Here is a 15,651-nt window from a genome sequence, read left to right as displayed (position 1 = left end):
GCAACGAACAAATAAAAAAACATTTCTGAAGATTGAGGAAAACTTTTCCCTGAACAGTTCACTTACCTATATTTACATAGCCTATAGACAGCAACTGGCTTTTTTTTTTAAAAAAAAATTCAAAACATCAACAGTAGAATATTGTGAATCATAATTTTTTTTTAAAAATCAGATCCATTCAATAGAAAAATTATCTTATACAATATGCTAAAATGGCAAGTGCAAATGAATACATTTACCACATATTATCTTTAAAATTATTTTTATATCATATTCTTCGTTTCTTGGAATCCCTCATCACTGAAGCTTTAGTTTACTTCCATGTAGAAAAAAAAAGGCTGCTTTTACTTTCTTGCCACAGTTGTTAAGTGAGTCACTGCATTTGTTAAATGAATCTGGCTTCCCCATTGAAGTTTTGCAAAAGGTGATCACATGACCCCGGGACACTGCAACAGTCATAAATGAGAGTCAGTTTCCAAGCATCTGAATTTTGATCACATGATCATGGGGATGCTTTTCAAAAGTGTGAAAAATGATTCTAAGGCACTGTTTTCAATGTGGTTTGTAACTTCAAACGGTCACTAAATGAACTACCTGTAGTAACTTTCTAACATGCGGTAACATGCATCCTCAATTATGGATTCACTTTTTTAAAAAACACATTTTAAAATAAATCCTTTGGATGCTAAATCCAAAGTTGTGTACAAAAGCGTCATGGCTTTTTCTGAACTCCCATAGCCTCTAGTGCAGCTTTTTGAAAAATATTCAACTACATATCTTAGTTCAAAAGCCTGAGAATGGAAAAATTCTCCTCTCCTCTCCACCAACTCATATAGTGGGCAACTTGAAATCAAACTTAAGTACATTATTATTACTTGTACAGTTCAGGAAGACAACTGATCTATCAACAGTCTCTTCTGTATACCACTTTTGTACAAATGCTGAGTGAAAAGCCATAAAGAGCTGGCTCTTCCCTCAAGAGCTGGGACAGAGTGAGGATGGAGGTCAGGGATTATATTCTTGGTTGTATTAAGAATGGTGGTTGAGAAACCAGGCTTTGGTGTTATTGGTTTTGTTTTTTCCTGATTGTTGTGATGATAATAGTGTTTCATAAGAAGGGTGACCACATAAGTCTTTTAAAAAAATACATAAATATTTTTTTGAAATTAATTACATGCTCAGAATTAACTTAATCCAGCCTATGGTAAATTTATAATAACTCTAAGTAAAAGAAACATCGGTGTTACATATGCGATGGTAATAAAAAATTAGGCATAGTAAGACACATATTTGATACACATCTCAAAAATACCAATTCATTAATGACATATGGACATTTTTTATCTCTTGCCCATGTAAACCTAGAGAATGTCATTGAAGGTGGAGCTGACCAAGAGTTGCCTAGGAACATTTATTGACACTTTTGAGAATAATTTCATCAAAGAAACAAAACAATAACATAGCATCCACAGTAAGACTTTGAATGTAAATATCTTTTGAATTAAATTGAAAGAGAATGAAATATAATTACAATCCACAAGTTATGTGACTCCAAATAAGCACTGCAGTCCAATTCATTTTAATGTGAATATCATATAGGTGTTTTCTTTCACTTGTATGTAATCTCAGGCCCAATTGAATTTAATACATATTTCTCAAGCAATACTATATTACCGTGAAGCTAAGCTAGGAGTTTCTAAATAAATATATAGTGAACATAGCTAACAGAGATTTAGAAATCAGGATTTCTACCCCATTGTATTCTTATGAGAATTACCTTTGCTTCACTTATTATGGTATTCATCATGGTGCTTACTTGTATTTGCACTACCACACACTATATTGTTGTGTACAATATGAATCAGCTAAATCACAACATCCAACAGAATGGCTGTGACTATTATTAACAGAAAATACTTTAAGTTGTTGCGTTGCTTTAATATATTTGATAATTTTTACAGTCAGATCTTCCAGTAACTGTTATATTAGTGCAGAGAAATAATTCAGAATCTTCAGTTATACAAATGATATAAAATTTCTTGCTAAAACTGTCATACAATAAATCACTTAATATTTAAGTGAATTATTGATTTATTTTGGCACATATTAGCTGCCCAATTGAAACTGAAAGAATTTATACACATAGTAGTAAACCAAACATATTTAATAGTAAATACCACTAGTATACCAAACATATTTAGTATAATTATATACCAAGTATTTTAGTAGCAGTAATACCAAGCAAATTTAAAATGAAGTAATTTCTTTGAAATCAGTGGATCTTATTTTTGAAATTAAGATTTATGGTATGCATATAAATATTGTTTATAACAAAATTAATTGTAAGATTCAAATACTAAAAATGTGCACAGATAAGCAATTTGAAAAATATGATAAGCAATTTGAAAAATATGATTTTTAGACATATAGCATTAATATATAATAACTCATAACAGACGTGGATTACAAATACTTAGCATGAGTTGTTTATGTCTAAAACTGAATATTATTCTGAAGTTTCGATTTTTTGAGCGTATCAAATAATTTATTTATTAAATAATCAAATTAAATTATGATGACAGTGTTTCTATAAAAATTTCAGCTGATAACAATATCCAAAATTTATTTCAGTTACAATTTAACAACAAAAAAATTTCCAGCTCAATCCAAAGCTAAATTAAACTGAAGTATTTAGATACAAATCATTTTAATCCCACCGATACAATGGTATTTAGTTGGTTTAGGGTCTGTAAATTTAAATCCAGCCCCTACTCAAAGAATGCTTTAGATTTCTTAAAACTTGTTTCCAATTGTCCAAATTCTTAAAAAAGTAAAAGAGCCGAGAACTGGAAATCAATATAGGATATTTAAAATATATCATATTTTTGTCATCTTTGAAATTTCTGAAAAAAACCCTCTTTGTTTTGAATCAGTATTTGTTTTAAATCCAAGTACATCATATACTGATGCACTTGGAAATTAAACATGTTTGCCTTTCCCAAATCCCAAATAGGAAACACAAAGTGAATAGAAATAAGGTGACTATAGAAAGCTTTACTTTTAAAATGATTTTTTTAAAAAAACAACTGCATTTCAAAGGCAATTATTGACAGCTCAGTTCTATTTATGTCTACCTAGATACAAGTTTTGTTAAGTTCAAAAAAGTTTATGTTCCACTGGAACTTCTAGCCGAATAAGTCAGGCATGAGATCACATTGTTGAACAAAAGGAGGAAAAACTGGATAACTGAACCATGCTGTAAAAAATTAACTGCAAAAAATTAATTTTAATGCTTATAGTCAGAATTGTACAATACGATCTCTTACAGAAATGACATTTGATTACAATGCCAAATACATTCTATATACTGATGACATTCTAATCCAACATTTTAATCTGTACCATTTCCATTTTTCAGAGATACAGCATATATCTTCTAGTGTATTTCATTAATCTGAAAATTCCTGGATTATTTATCTTCAACAAAATGTAAAAAAGTTAGATAACATTAGAAAAGTTCTAGTTATAAATGAGTGCAATGGCAAGATAACATTTCCAATATAATTTTATAAGATAACCAAATGTCCCAAAATATAACAAAAAATTAAAATAAGCTGGCAAGGTTGATTCAAAAGTAAAAAAAAATCATTTTCAACCAACACTCGCATAAAAAGATCATACATGTTCATATTATAATAAAAATGTGCTATATAGAATAAGCTTTGTAGAAAAAAAGTTTAGAGTGTCATTGTTACCACAATGTCTTTGCAGATTGTATGTATCCCAAATTGTATGTATAACAAATCTCAAATATAGTTTAATAGCGCAGTCTCATACAGACGTTTATAGGCATCATCAATCTGAATATCAGTAGGGCATATTTCTGTGTAAGATGCATATAGGATTGCTGCATAATCCTAAGCATGTCTACTAAAGTGGCTACTAAGCCATTTTAAGGACAATGGACTTCATCTTATTCAAACTGCATAAGATTGCAGCTCCATATGCCTTCACATACTGAGTTCCAGAAGAGAGGTATGACATCAATTTGTAACAGTTCTGCACTTGCCTAGAATTATATTCAAATCCACTGCAAGTTGGAAATTGAAAATCTCCATACCAAAAAATGTGGAAGTAAATGTAATACCAGCTACAAGCTGCATTTTTAAACCCCACAAAACCTCTTAAACAAATCAAAATACTGTTTTGCTATTTTAATATGTTACCCGTTGCCAGCTTTAAAGAAATTAAAACATTATCGCCAAGCATAAAATGCCCATTTGCTGTGTTTTGATTTATGTCATTGTTCTGTTTTTACAGCTTACTGTTGACAGAGTGAGGTAATTCAACTACAATTTTTCCTATGTTTTTCCCCATGTACATATAATCTATAGCATGGAACACTGACTCTAAGCCAGTAAACTTGTTCTCTAGAGACAGGTCTCCAAAGTCCACCTCACAAACAATTTCTCTCTTTTCACACATTTCAACCAAGTGTTTCATAGCCATTTGGTAATCAGAAAAGTAATGGTTTAAGAAGAAACCTCGGATGCTAGCTGATTTTTTTAGCAACTTTGCTGGTAGCATTTCTGTGTGACTTCGTGGAAGGCCAGTAAGTGTTTGGTAGCCAGAAATAAACCCAATAATGATCAGGCGACCTTTGATAGCCAAGGAGTTGATAGCCAAGTCATACATTTCTCCACCAACCGATTCATACACAACATCCACACCTTTGGGGTACTCATTTTTGAGGACAGCAGCAACATTTTCAGTTTTATAGTTGATAGCTCGATCGCAGCCAATAGATTTCAGAAAAGCACATTTTTCATCAGTGGAGCAAGTTCCTATTACGTGGCATTTTGCTTTCTTTGAAAGTTGTACAGCAAACTGTCCAGTGCCTCCAGCTGCTGCTGTCACCAGAACTGTCTTTCCTTCAGACAATTTTCCAAGTTCTTTCAGACTAATATATGCTGTAGTTCCACTTACCAGAAGAGTCAGAAACTCTGGTTTCATAGAAGGTACTGGAATGGCTTCTTTAGCAGGCACAACTGTATATTCAGCAAAAGCTCCTGGTCTTACGTAGGCCACAGACTGGCCTACAGTATAATTTGCACTTGCACTTAAGCCCAAGGCCACTACTTCACCAATCCCTTCAAAACCTACATCAAATGGAGGCTTAACCAAAATGTCATACCGGCCAGCTGAGTAGTTAATATCAGATGCATTAATGCCAACAAATCTAGAAGAAAACAAAAATGTGTTAAGATCTCTTTTTGATAAGACTTGTAAGAAAATAATTTCATTTAAATGCACAAGGCTGGAGATTTAAGTGACGCCTCTTCAAATATTTCAAAGGTTGCAGCAGGAATTATTTTGTGCGCCCCCCAAAAAAAGATCACTGTAATCAGATTGCATTTTTTCTAAATGCAGACTTGACCTTGCATCTTCAAATGAAAACCCAAGGCATTCTTGTTATGCATGACAAAAGTAACAAAGATAAAAATTATTTTTGATAAGCTATGGAATAAAAATATGTTTTTACTAGAATAGAATAGAATAGAATAGAATAGAATAGAATAGAATAGAATAGAATAGAATAGAATTAGCAAATATATTGACTCTGGCAGCAAATTTACATTTCTGATTGTAACAACACTTTATATGACTAATGATAATGTGCAGCATCAAAGTCCTTTCCAAGGTCGATGGACAAAAATGTTACTGCAGGCAAATTTAAAGAAAATTGATCTAGTGACTGTAATAAATTTGCCTTTTGATGCAACTAATTTGCACATTATTAAAACATTTTGCTGTATATAAATGACTAAAACACCTTAAAAGAACCTTGAACAGAAAAAGTAAAATAGTGCACCACTAGTTTGCACATATTGATTTTTAACAGGTAAAAATGAGTAAAAGTATTAAAGATGGGCAACGAAGTATCTTGTGATGCTAAGGAATAAGTAAACTGAAGAAAGACAGGTATTTCCACATAAGTTTAAAAAGCATCTATGCTGACGATTGTCCTTTATATCCAAAAATAAATAAATATTGGCATTTCATTATGCACATGGATGAAAAAACATGTAAAAAAATATTATGTCTATTTATGGGGATTTGAAATCATTTATATGTATAGAAATAACTAAAGTAAAGGAAGGTCTTTGGACATTTCTAATTCTAAGAAAACAGTTATGTTTTTATGAAGTGAATTATGAAGTGTTGTTATATGTATGATATAGTTACAGATTCAGAAATATATGCCCATACATCCTCAGTTGAACTTCTGTAGTGTCCAATTCTTTATACAATCTAGCCTGCATCTGCATCAGAGGATATCTTCGTTCTATTTATGGCTCTTCAGGAAAACCAAACCAAACCCAAGTAGCTTTAATTCACACCCTTTCTACGCCCTGTACTGGAAAAGTAAATCGAGACGTGCATGCCGTGTGTGTTTGTGTGTATAAGAGAGAAAGATCCTAAAGCGAAGGTCTGCGTTGTTAGAAACAAAAGATCGGGGCACCATTATGAGGATGGGAGAAGCCTCAACTACGCGAGGAAACTCGCCTCGCCTCGCCTCTAGAACCAACTTCTTGCAGGAAGTTTCCTACCCCGAGAGGCGGCGGTTGGACACGAAACCGGCCTTATTTATTCATGCATCCCTCGCTTCTCTACTTCATACAACTGATTTGTGCTGCACATAGGATATCCCCCCCCCATTTATCGCCCAAAGTCACAGGGCGGCGCGGCTCGTCTGAAAATTTCCTTCCTCCCGCGAGCCTAATTGTTGCTGCCTTCACGCTTCTGCAGTCTTTTTTCAACGCCTCTCTTTCCCTCAGCCGAGGCAAAGGTCCTGCCCGCTCCGCGAGCGGCTCCCTTCCAGAGCGCAAGATCAAGTTCGAGGCTTTTGAATTTTTTGGCCCCGAGACCCCGAGCGCGTTCTTCCTCCAGATCCAGCCTCGGATCTGAAGTGAAACTTTGCATAGAGCCGGGGTGGGAACCACCTCTCCAGTTTAAAGCAAAAACGCCAAAGAGGTGCCCCTTCACCACACGCGTTTAGACAACTTTTCCCGCCTAAGCCCGTCCCCCCCCCCATTTTCTTCCTTTTTAACTTTTGTAACACGAAATAATACAATGCAGAGCGTAGCGGCGCCAACTTGGGGGGCACGTAAACGAGGTGGCTGTCTGGGCGAGGGCGGATGGCGGCGTCTTAATAATTCCGTTGGTCGAAGTGCTATTACAAGTAGCACCTTCGTCCGCTGTATCTGAATAAACTGCTGAGGGAGCCGTGTTTACTTTGACTCCCCCGCTGGCCGCAGTGCGTGTACCCAACGAAGACGAAGTGGTTGCAAAGCAGACTGGACGGCTCTGTCTGAGAGGGAAACCGCTAACAGCAAGGAGTACCGTAATCCGCTCGACTCGAGGGAGGAAGGCCACTGGGTGATCTTCTCCCTAGCACCATTGCTTTTCTTCCCTTATGCCAAGTACATGAGGCCGTTTCCACTTTGGGTTTTCTTTGGCAAGTTTTCCAGGCGCTCACGGTTACCTCCTGCCAACTTTATAGGAGCTTTTTCCTCTCAGATGGACAACAAGGGCAAAAATGGCAGGATTGCCCAGAAAAAAGGAAAGACAGGGTCGCAAAATTACCATGACAGCAGCAGAAAGTCAAGCAATAAACCAAATTAGGTTTAGCAACCTTTCTAATCCCTTCTGGAAGTTCTTCCTTCTTCAGAACATGACTCAACAGTTTAATCTCCAGACTCTGATTAAATTCCCTTATCCCATTCAACACAAAACATCACTTTTTTTAAAGTTCCATTTTAGCAATCCCAAGGTTAGGGAAATGCTATAGGTGTGTACCTAAAATTGTGTGACTTTTTAAAAAAACCAATTAAGCTTTCGTTACAGACTGAAGAATTCTTCCCACTAGTCTTACAAGACATCAGCAAATTTCACTCATACACTATTATTGCACAACTACTCCATTTACAATTACCCCAGTAGCTTTGGGGCTTTTCAGGTGAAAGCTCCATCGAAGCACTGGTTAGACAGCAACAGCATAGTTAGGCTTCACTGAAATCAATTGGACAATTGTGGGCCTCATAGATTTGTATCTGTTTGTAAAACTAAGTTGCAAATTCAGGATCAGCTTGTGTGAGGGGAAGGAGATGTGTGGCCTTTCCACAGCAACCACTATTATCCAGTAAATTAACTATTGACCTAACAGATGCATTGCCCCTGCTCCTCCTTTACTTTTTGCATCAAAGTAGAAGGCACCCAAGCCTTTAACACAGTTCAACCCATTGAAATGCTTAACCTAAACAACCAAGGCCTCCACTTTCCATACGGTTGTAAACTTAGATTAATATGTGAGATGGGGGGGGGGAGGAGGAAGGAATGTTTAAAGGAGTTTAAGCAGCTTGTATGTCTTATTCAGAAGCAATTTACTCCCTTGGAAGACCTGGTATGTAGGACAGGAAGCTTGAACAGGCAGACAAAACAAAGTCACCAACACCAGCCAGGAAGGGGGGAGTCTAACCCAAACAATCTGCAGGAGACAATTGTAGCATCTCTTCCCACTTTTCTACACTTTCCATCAGAATCTACCCATCCTCAATTTTTCTTTTCCAGATTTTTATACCTATGTTTTATTATCACACTGCACTTCTATAAAAATCAGACACTTGCCACAAAGTTGCTTCTCATACCTGTGCTGAGTCTTGCATTTGCTCAGGAAGCCAGAAATTAGCATTCTGGGTTGAGACAGAGGCTGGGCAGAGATATATAACTTCCTAAATACTATGTTTAGAATGTTTAGTTTACTATGTTTTCTTCCTGATTTTGATCACAAAATCACACTGGTCACAATACAATACAATGTACTGCTGTATTTTCCAATGACTTTTTCTCTATAAATATTGCAGGGGGTTTATTTCTACCATTCAAAATATATCCTACTGCATATCTATTCGGTGGTGAGGATAGGCACATTTTCCAAGCAGAGGCAGAAAGGATTTCATCTAAATTGAAATCTTGTTCTAAAAAAAGGAAAAAAGTTAAATGAAGTCAAATGAACTTCAATAGCCCAAGGCAACATAAATGTCATTCAGGCATACATGGGTATAAGAGTCACAGACAAGACAAAATGTAAAGGTTAGCTCTGTACTATAAGCATGTTCAGGTGAGTAAGTAGTAAATCTGTAAGAATGTAGTGGTATTCTTAAACATCTTTTCCTGCCTTCTTTCCTTCTCTCTTGTCTTGTGATTGACCAGAATGAATTTTCAAGGCTAAATAAATCCAGGTGACTGTACTTATTCTAATGAGAGTGCAGACACTTTCCCAGACTACAAAAAATGAAAGTGTGTAGCCAAACCTGAGGAAGCTTTCAAAGAGTAAAAACAGGCATCAAAGAACTGTATCTTAACACACTTTATTTTGCACTAATGAGATCTCTGCTGTTGCCTGTGTGAGAACCTCCAGGAAAAAAAAAAAGGAGGGGGAGGGCAGGAGATCACCTCACACAATCCACATGACACAAAAGTTGTGAACTCCCAATTTGATTTTTCACATGCACCTTTGCAAACTCAAAATGTGTTTTCCATAGAGAGGGGGAAGGGAGAAAGAGATGGCCTTATACGTTTGAGACTTGGCATCCCCCATTCCTCTAACTTTGGAGAGCGTACAAGCATTCTTGAACTCCCCAGAGAGCCCACCCAGCAGAAAAAGAAGAATGGGAGCTACATTGAAAAAAAAAATAAACTGCATGCATAAATTTTCAAATTGCATGGGGAAAGAGGGGGGGAGAAAATGCTGTGGAGGAGGGGATCTGAGAACAAGGACGTAACAATGTTTTGATGCCAGAGACAGTCAGGTGTATGGTCCTGTACCCTTTTGTATCAGCCAATTCCCCCCCCCCCCCAAGTGGATTTCAATGTACCCAGAACTAGGTATCACTTTCACCTTTAACATTAGCAACGTTCAGGTACTTGTTTTCTAAATGCTGCCTTCTGATAGCTGCAATAATTCAAACCTTTGACATCAGAGAGGTAAGACTTTATAATGTGGGTAATGCTGCACAGTACATGCATGCAGTATATTCCTATGGTTCAGGCAGAGCTAGGATAACTATTGTCATTTATATCAACACCTGGCTTTGTGAGATTCACTGATCATTTATTTCATTCTAGTCATTGCACTTTATCTAATTGAATCTACCAGATTCAATACTACTTCAAAAAAAGTAGTGAAAGGCAATCTCGGATTATCCCAAAGTTCCTACAGCCACATTAAAAGAAAACGCTTTAGAGACAGCAACCCTTGAATCTGAATAAACTCTTAAAGATCTTCCCACAAATCACAGACTAAAAGATAAGGACAGCTGCTTCTCCCCCCCCTGCCCGATCTTTAGATTTTTGGTTCTGAAAAGTTGTTTTTACACAATGGAAGTACCTAGGAGGGGAATAATCTTAAAAACAGAAAAAAAGACCAGACTAAATCCATTTGGAGAAACTATATTCTGTCCGAACATATATTTGTTTTTGCTATAAAGTGATCCTACATAAAGCAGTGCTTTTTAAAGCTCTAAGAAAGCTATGCAAGCCTGCGCTCAGTATCTAACTGCAGAACAATAGTCATATACTGTCAAAGGCAGCGGGCTTCCAGGGAGTGGGAGGAAGTAAATTTTTACCGAAATCGGTAAGGCCTTCCTTCCGTGTAAATGGAAAGCGATTGTGCAGGGGGTTGCACCTTCCTCCTGCATCTGCTTTTATCCTTGCTTTTGTTGTGAAGGGGGAAAAAAAGGGTAGTAGAATTAACCAGCTGAGGAGCGACAGGGAAAGGTGGGTGGCAGCCCCATACCATGGAGGTCCCTTGCTTTTCTGTTAATTCTGAACACGCTTAAGGTTAGTGACGTGGAAGACTGCGATGGGGAGGGGGGAAAGGTAGAGTTTTGTACACAACTTCCTCTAGTCTAAAATATTGTCTGGAGTGTGGTACATGCGCGCGCACCCAGCCCAAGATGACGATAAATAACCTAAGCTCTAATTCTACGTCCCAATTGCTCGGCACTAACCGCACGTGGAGATCCACACAGATCTGTCAGTCTTTATTATATATAGCAACTAGCCATCTCCTATCCAGGGCTATACGGCAAAGAAAGGGCCGCCTACCCATACCCCTTGCACTCTCAGTTTGTGGCCGCAATCCTACCCAGCCTGGGAGGGGCTTGGAAATTCATTTCCTGGTTGTCGAAGTTTCTTCTTCTGCACCTTGATGTCACCTACAGGCTCCAGATAAAGTCGCTTCACGACTTTTCTCATCTTTTTCTTGACTGGGTGATGGATTTTTTTTTCCGGAGGGGGGGGGGAAGAAAGCATAATTGCCTTCCCACTTTTTGCCCATAAAATATGGAGGAGTTGGCGGCCGACCGTCAACTGAACGGCCGCTTTGCTTGCACGGAAGTGGGCACGCGGGGTTATGGGGAAGAATATTTGGGACAATAAAGTATGCCAACAGTCCAAGGCAGATGATGCAACTCGATAGGATCGCAAAGAGCGCCAGCCTGCGCGGGAGGGGTGGGGTGGGCGCAAAGGATCCTACCTTTGCTTGGGAAAAGATTCGGGGCGGGTAGCAACGGGAGGGATATCCTGCTCCTTCTCCAGTTATGGCGGAGGTGCCAAAGCCTTGGGAGTGGGAGGAAAAGGCGGGAGGGGAATGGATTCTCTCACCTGTTTCTAACAAGCAGATCGCCGTCTCCCGGGAGCGGCACGGGCGCGTCGTGGAGAAGGGAAACGGCTTCTCGGAAGTTTGAGTTCAGCTTAGTCACCACCAGTTTCTTCATGGAAGTGGGAATGGACGAGCCCTGGAAATCCATAAAGTGACGCGAGTAGGACATGTCCACGATGGGCCGGGTCGGAGGAGCACTCAAACACACCCGGGAAGGTCTCCCCGGAGAAATCAGATGCTGTTGGTTCAGCCAACGGTGCCAAGCTCCCCGAGATTTCAGGCACACGCTGATCCTCCCGTGGAAAGTCATCGACCAACCTTTCGCAGCTCTCCAACCTAGGAGGAGTCTTTCGCAAGCGTGCAACCCTCCAGTACAGGCAGGCTCGGTATATTGCGATTTGTGTATGTAAATAAAGTCTAATGCAGCGGGCTGCCGCCTAGCTCCAAGTCCTCCCTTTCCAGCCCCTCCACCACTCGGAAAGATTAGATCAGCAGTTAGCAGCCGCTGCGGCAGTTTCGCCTGCGGCGGTCTTTCTGCGTCCCGTCTTTAGGTTTTTTTTTTTTTAAAAAAAAACACGGGCAAAGTTCGTTTCTGAGCTGAGCTTGCTTAAAACTTGATCTTGTCGCAGGAACAAGCCAAGCCCCCGCGCGCTGCTTTGTGCAGTCCTAGAACAAAACGGGCAGAATCACACAGCGTTCGAGTGCGTGCAGAAACTGAAAGATTTGCCTTTCACTCAGGAAGGAAAACGTACTTTTGGGGCAGAGGAAGGAGCAAATCCCCGACCTTATTCTATTTCATTTTTTTGGTGAAGGAGACTGATTTGCTTGCTAAGGAAGAGACTGATTGCATATTCCAACCTGCCGCGTCTACCCTCCCCCCCAGCTCTTTCCTTAAAGAAAAGAACACAACACCCGGAACTGATGGTTTCTAAACCGTTCCTATATAAAATAGAGAAGAAGAAAAAAGAAAACTCGAATGTAGGATTAGTTCAATAAAAGGTTAGGCTGGGAGCAAGAAGTTGCAGCTAATCTGGCAATGTTATTAGCAGCCTGCTAGAGCCGCTGGCTGCTAAGACAGGCCCCTCCCCTTCCGTGCGAAACGTTCACTTCCTCGTAAGGTGGTACAAATCAAACCAGAGCCGCCTGCGACCGCGACTGGAAACTGCGCTTGCATTGGGGTGAAAATACTGTAAAGGCACCAGAGATTTACGGAAGGATCGAAAGCATATTTTAAAATCTGGGCAGGCGTGAATATGTGAGCTCCGAATGATAGTAATTGTAGTAGCAATAGCAGTAGTAATAGCAATAATAATAGGATTCCTAATAACTACTTCCTATATTCTTCAGCTCCTCGTGGTTTTATAACGTTCCCATATGACAAAATAAGACTGGAAAATGCATTGATTGCTTTTTTGCCCCCCCCTCCTCACCCTGTTAAATATGGTCTTAAACAATGTTGCCATATTTATTTTTGACCTCAGTATTGTTTTTTTTAATCTATGATCGACCTTTCACATTTCTGCTATGCTCAATATTGCAGAGATAGTGTCTGTTTAAATTATTAGCTTTATACCTATTTATCTGGGAGAAAGCTGCACTAAACTCCGTAAATTTACTTTAGAGGAGACATTGCGCGATCAAAAGAGTTTTTATACACCCACTTAACAGACCTCTCTCACACACACATACACACACCAAATCACTTTCGAGGAAGATTTGCTATACAAGATGCTTTCGGTGCAAATCTTTGATGTTGCCAGATGCAGAAAAACTAGGGATCTGTCTGAAACTATGCCCTGGGAATCAATGCTTAGTGTTAATTACAGTAAACACGAAACAGCTTTGCACAGGTTAGAAAAGAAAAATTACTTATTTAACTCTTGATTACAGTGATTTCAAGTAAGTTAGAAATCCTTTCTTAAAAGTTTTATTTAAGAAATCAGTTTACCTTTTACACAAAGGTACCTTTTTTTAAGATTCTGGCAAGAAATTTCAATTTAAAAAATTTATCAAACGTCTTAACCTTCCACCTCCCCCATAAAGTGATTTCTCTTTTTATATAGCTTATCTGTGTCTAAAAATGTAAAAATCTTACATATATGATTTTCCATAAAACAAACTTTTTAAAATGCCTCAATGTGGTGTGGTGGTGGTCGCTTGCTTTATGTATGCCTCCCTTTCCCAAATCCTTGGCAGTCAAGCTCCGGAGAACTTGAACTGCGCAGTCAATACTTGCCTTTAAAACCAGACTATCACTATTTTGAGTTCTACTGTACAACAAGCCTCGTTTTCCAGGAACAATAAAATAAAATAAAATCTCTGCTATGGTGTTTGCCGTGTGTTGTTTAGTCTGGAAGAAACAAAACAAAAAAAGCAACCCAAAGAAACATTAAAATTAAACAAAGCAATTAAAAAGATTGACAGGTATGGGTTTGTATGAGAGCTATTTGTAATTGTCAGGGTGACGTTGGCAAGAGGAGGAGGAGTAAAAAAAATCTGAAGCAGGAAAAGCAGCTCGATGTGTCTGTCTATCAGTTGAGACTGTCTGAAAGCTCTGGGATCTGAATGTGTGCTATATTTCAGTGAAATGAGAAGAGAGGGAGAGTAGATCTCTTTCTCCCAGGAGTTTTAACCGGGGGGGGGGATAGGTCACGTTAATCTCTCCCACCCTGTGAATGTCTCGGCTTCTCTCTGGAATCCCCCATCTTTCACACAGTATCTCTGGGGGTTGTCCGGTGGGGGCTTTTGTTTGTTTTCTGTTTCAGATCGAGATCAACTATAAACAATAATCCCTGTTAAAAACGTGTTTGCATAATTCTAGTATCAGAAGAAACTGCGATTTTTGGAAGAAAGAGAGAGAGAGAGGGAGGGAAGCGAGGCATTAAAGTAATCCTCTTCGGTGGTGCCACTGTTTGATCTGTGACTCTTTGGAAGGTGGAGGAGTGACTGACATTTCCCATCCGGTGTGATCAGTATGTACGGGGGCTTTACTCCTTTTTACTGTTTGCTTTCTTGATGAGACCAATTGATGGGAGGAAAAGGAAAGACTGGATCGACCTCGTTTTCCGCACAATGAAAAAGCTATTATCAGCGCAATAAATACCAGCGTCGCCCAAATCCACGAGCTTTTTTTTTTTTAAACAAGCCAGCGGGCGAGAAAGTTGCGCTTGGAGACTCTTTGATCTCGGAGAAAGGCTTGCCGGGGGGTTGGGGAGAGGCAGCCGAGAAAGGAAGAGGGTTGAATTCAAACGTCTCTCCGTTTGCTGTTTGCTCCCTTCTCTTCCCCCAAGACGACGGCGAAGAAGTAATCGAGGGTGGAAGGAGAAGACGACGAGGGGAGAGCGCCGGACCGACTAAACGGATTTGGGCTGCGCGTCGCCGGAGCGAGTCAACCCTCCCTCCGCCTCCTCCATCTCCTCCCGGCTCACATCTTCGGGCAGAGGGACCGCGGCGCGAGGCGGCCGAGCTTTGTTTGGTCTCCGAAGTAACTTTTTCAAACAGCCACGGAAAAAGAAGGGAGGAGGAGGAAAGCCCCAAGGGCGTGTGTACGCGCGCGTTGGAGGGGGGCGCGGGAAGGTCAGAAATCAACCTTGTAAATGAAAACATTGCCTCCGCGAGTTTTTGGCGTGGCGACGGCGCTTGGCATCCCCGCGCCCGGTCCGGGGGCAGCGGCATCCCAGCAGCACCGCCAGCCCCCCCTTTGCAACCTCTGCTCCCAGTTGGCGTCGCCAGGAGTTGACCCGGGAGAAGGACACCCGACGAGCCGCCGGCCCGGAGCAGCGAACCCGCGCAAACTTTTCGCCCCCACCCCTCCCCTCCTTCCCCTTCCCCGGCCCCTCCCGCCGGCTCTCCCCAAGCGGACTTGGAAGTGGCAGAAGCCCTTGGGCTGCTGCTCCCTTTCCCCATCCCTTCCTCCCACCCCCCCA

General features: G+C 39.9%; 2 protein-coding genes across 2 annotated transcripts in view; one reads left to right on the top strand and one right to left on the bottom strand.

Moving 5' to 3' along the window:
* Positions 1–3,271: 3,271 nt before the first annotated feature.
* PTGR3 (prostaglandin reductase 3) lies at positions 3,272–15,521 on the bottom strand. Its single transcript, XM_034429340.3, has 2 exons — positions 11,728–15,521; positions 3,272–5,239 (listed from the first exon to the last, which is right to left on the bottom strand). The coding sequence occupies exons 1-2, from the start codon at positions 12,033–12,035 to the stop codon at positions 4,315–4,317; spliced, it is 1,233 nt and encodes a 410-aa protein (XP_034285231.2). The 5' UTR covers positions 12,036–15,521; the 3' UTR covers positions 3,272–4,314.
* The window catches only part of TSHZ1 (teashirt zinc finger homeobox 1), an 85,425-nt gene continuing 84,076 nt past the window's right edge, over positions 14,303–15,651 (top strand). The window contains exon 1 of the mRNA XM_034429337.3: positions 14,303–15,651. This exon is cut by the window's right edge and continues 205 nt beyond it. The gene's annotated coding sequence lies outside the window, so the exon portion shown is untranslated.

Source organism: Pantherophis guttatus, chromosome 3, assembly GCF_059756535.1.
Source record: "Pantherophis guttatus breed Tessera chromosome 3, ASM5975653v1, whole genome shotgun sequence".
Classification (NCBI taxonomy): domain Eukaryota; kingdom Metazoa; phylum Chordata; class Lepidosauria; order Squamata; family Colubridae; genus Pantherophis; species Pantherophis guttatus.
The sequence above is the reverse complement of the archived record's forward strand: the minus strand, read 5'-3'. Positions and strand labels throughout refer to the sequence as shown.

What these genes read in the sequence shown, in the direction of transcription:
- PTGR3 (XM_034429340.3), bottom strand. Translation starts at nt 12,035, where the DNA reads ATGACTTTCCACGGGAGGATCAGCGTGTGCCTGAAATCTCGGGGAGCT. An exon ending in GATCTGCTTGTTAGAAACAG is followed by an intron (nt 5,240 to 11,727) that starts GTGAGAGAATCC and finishes GTTTTCTTCTAG; the next exon opens with ATTTGTTGGCATTAATGCAT.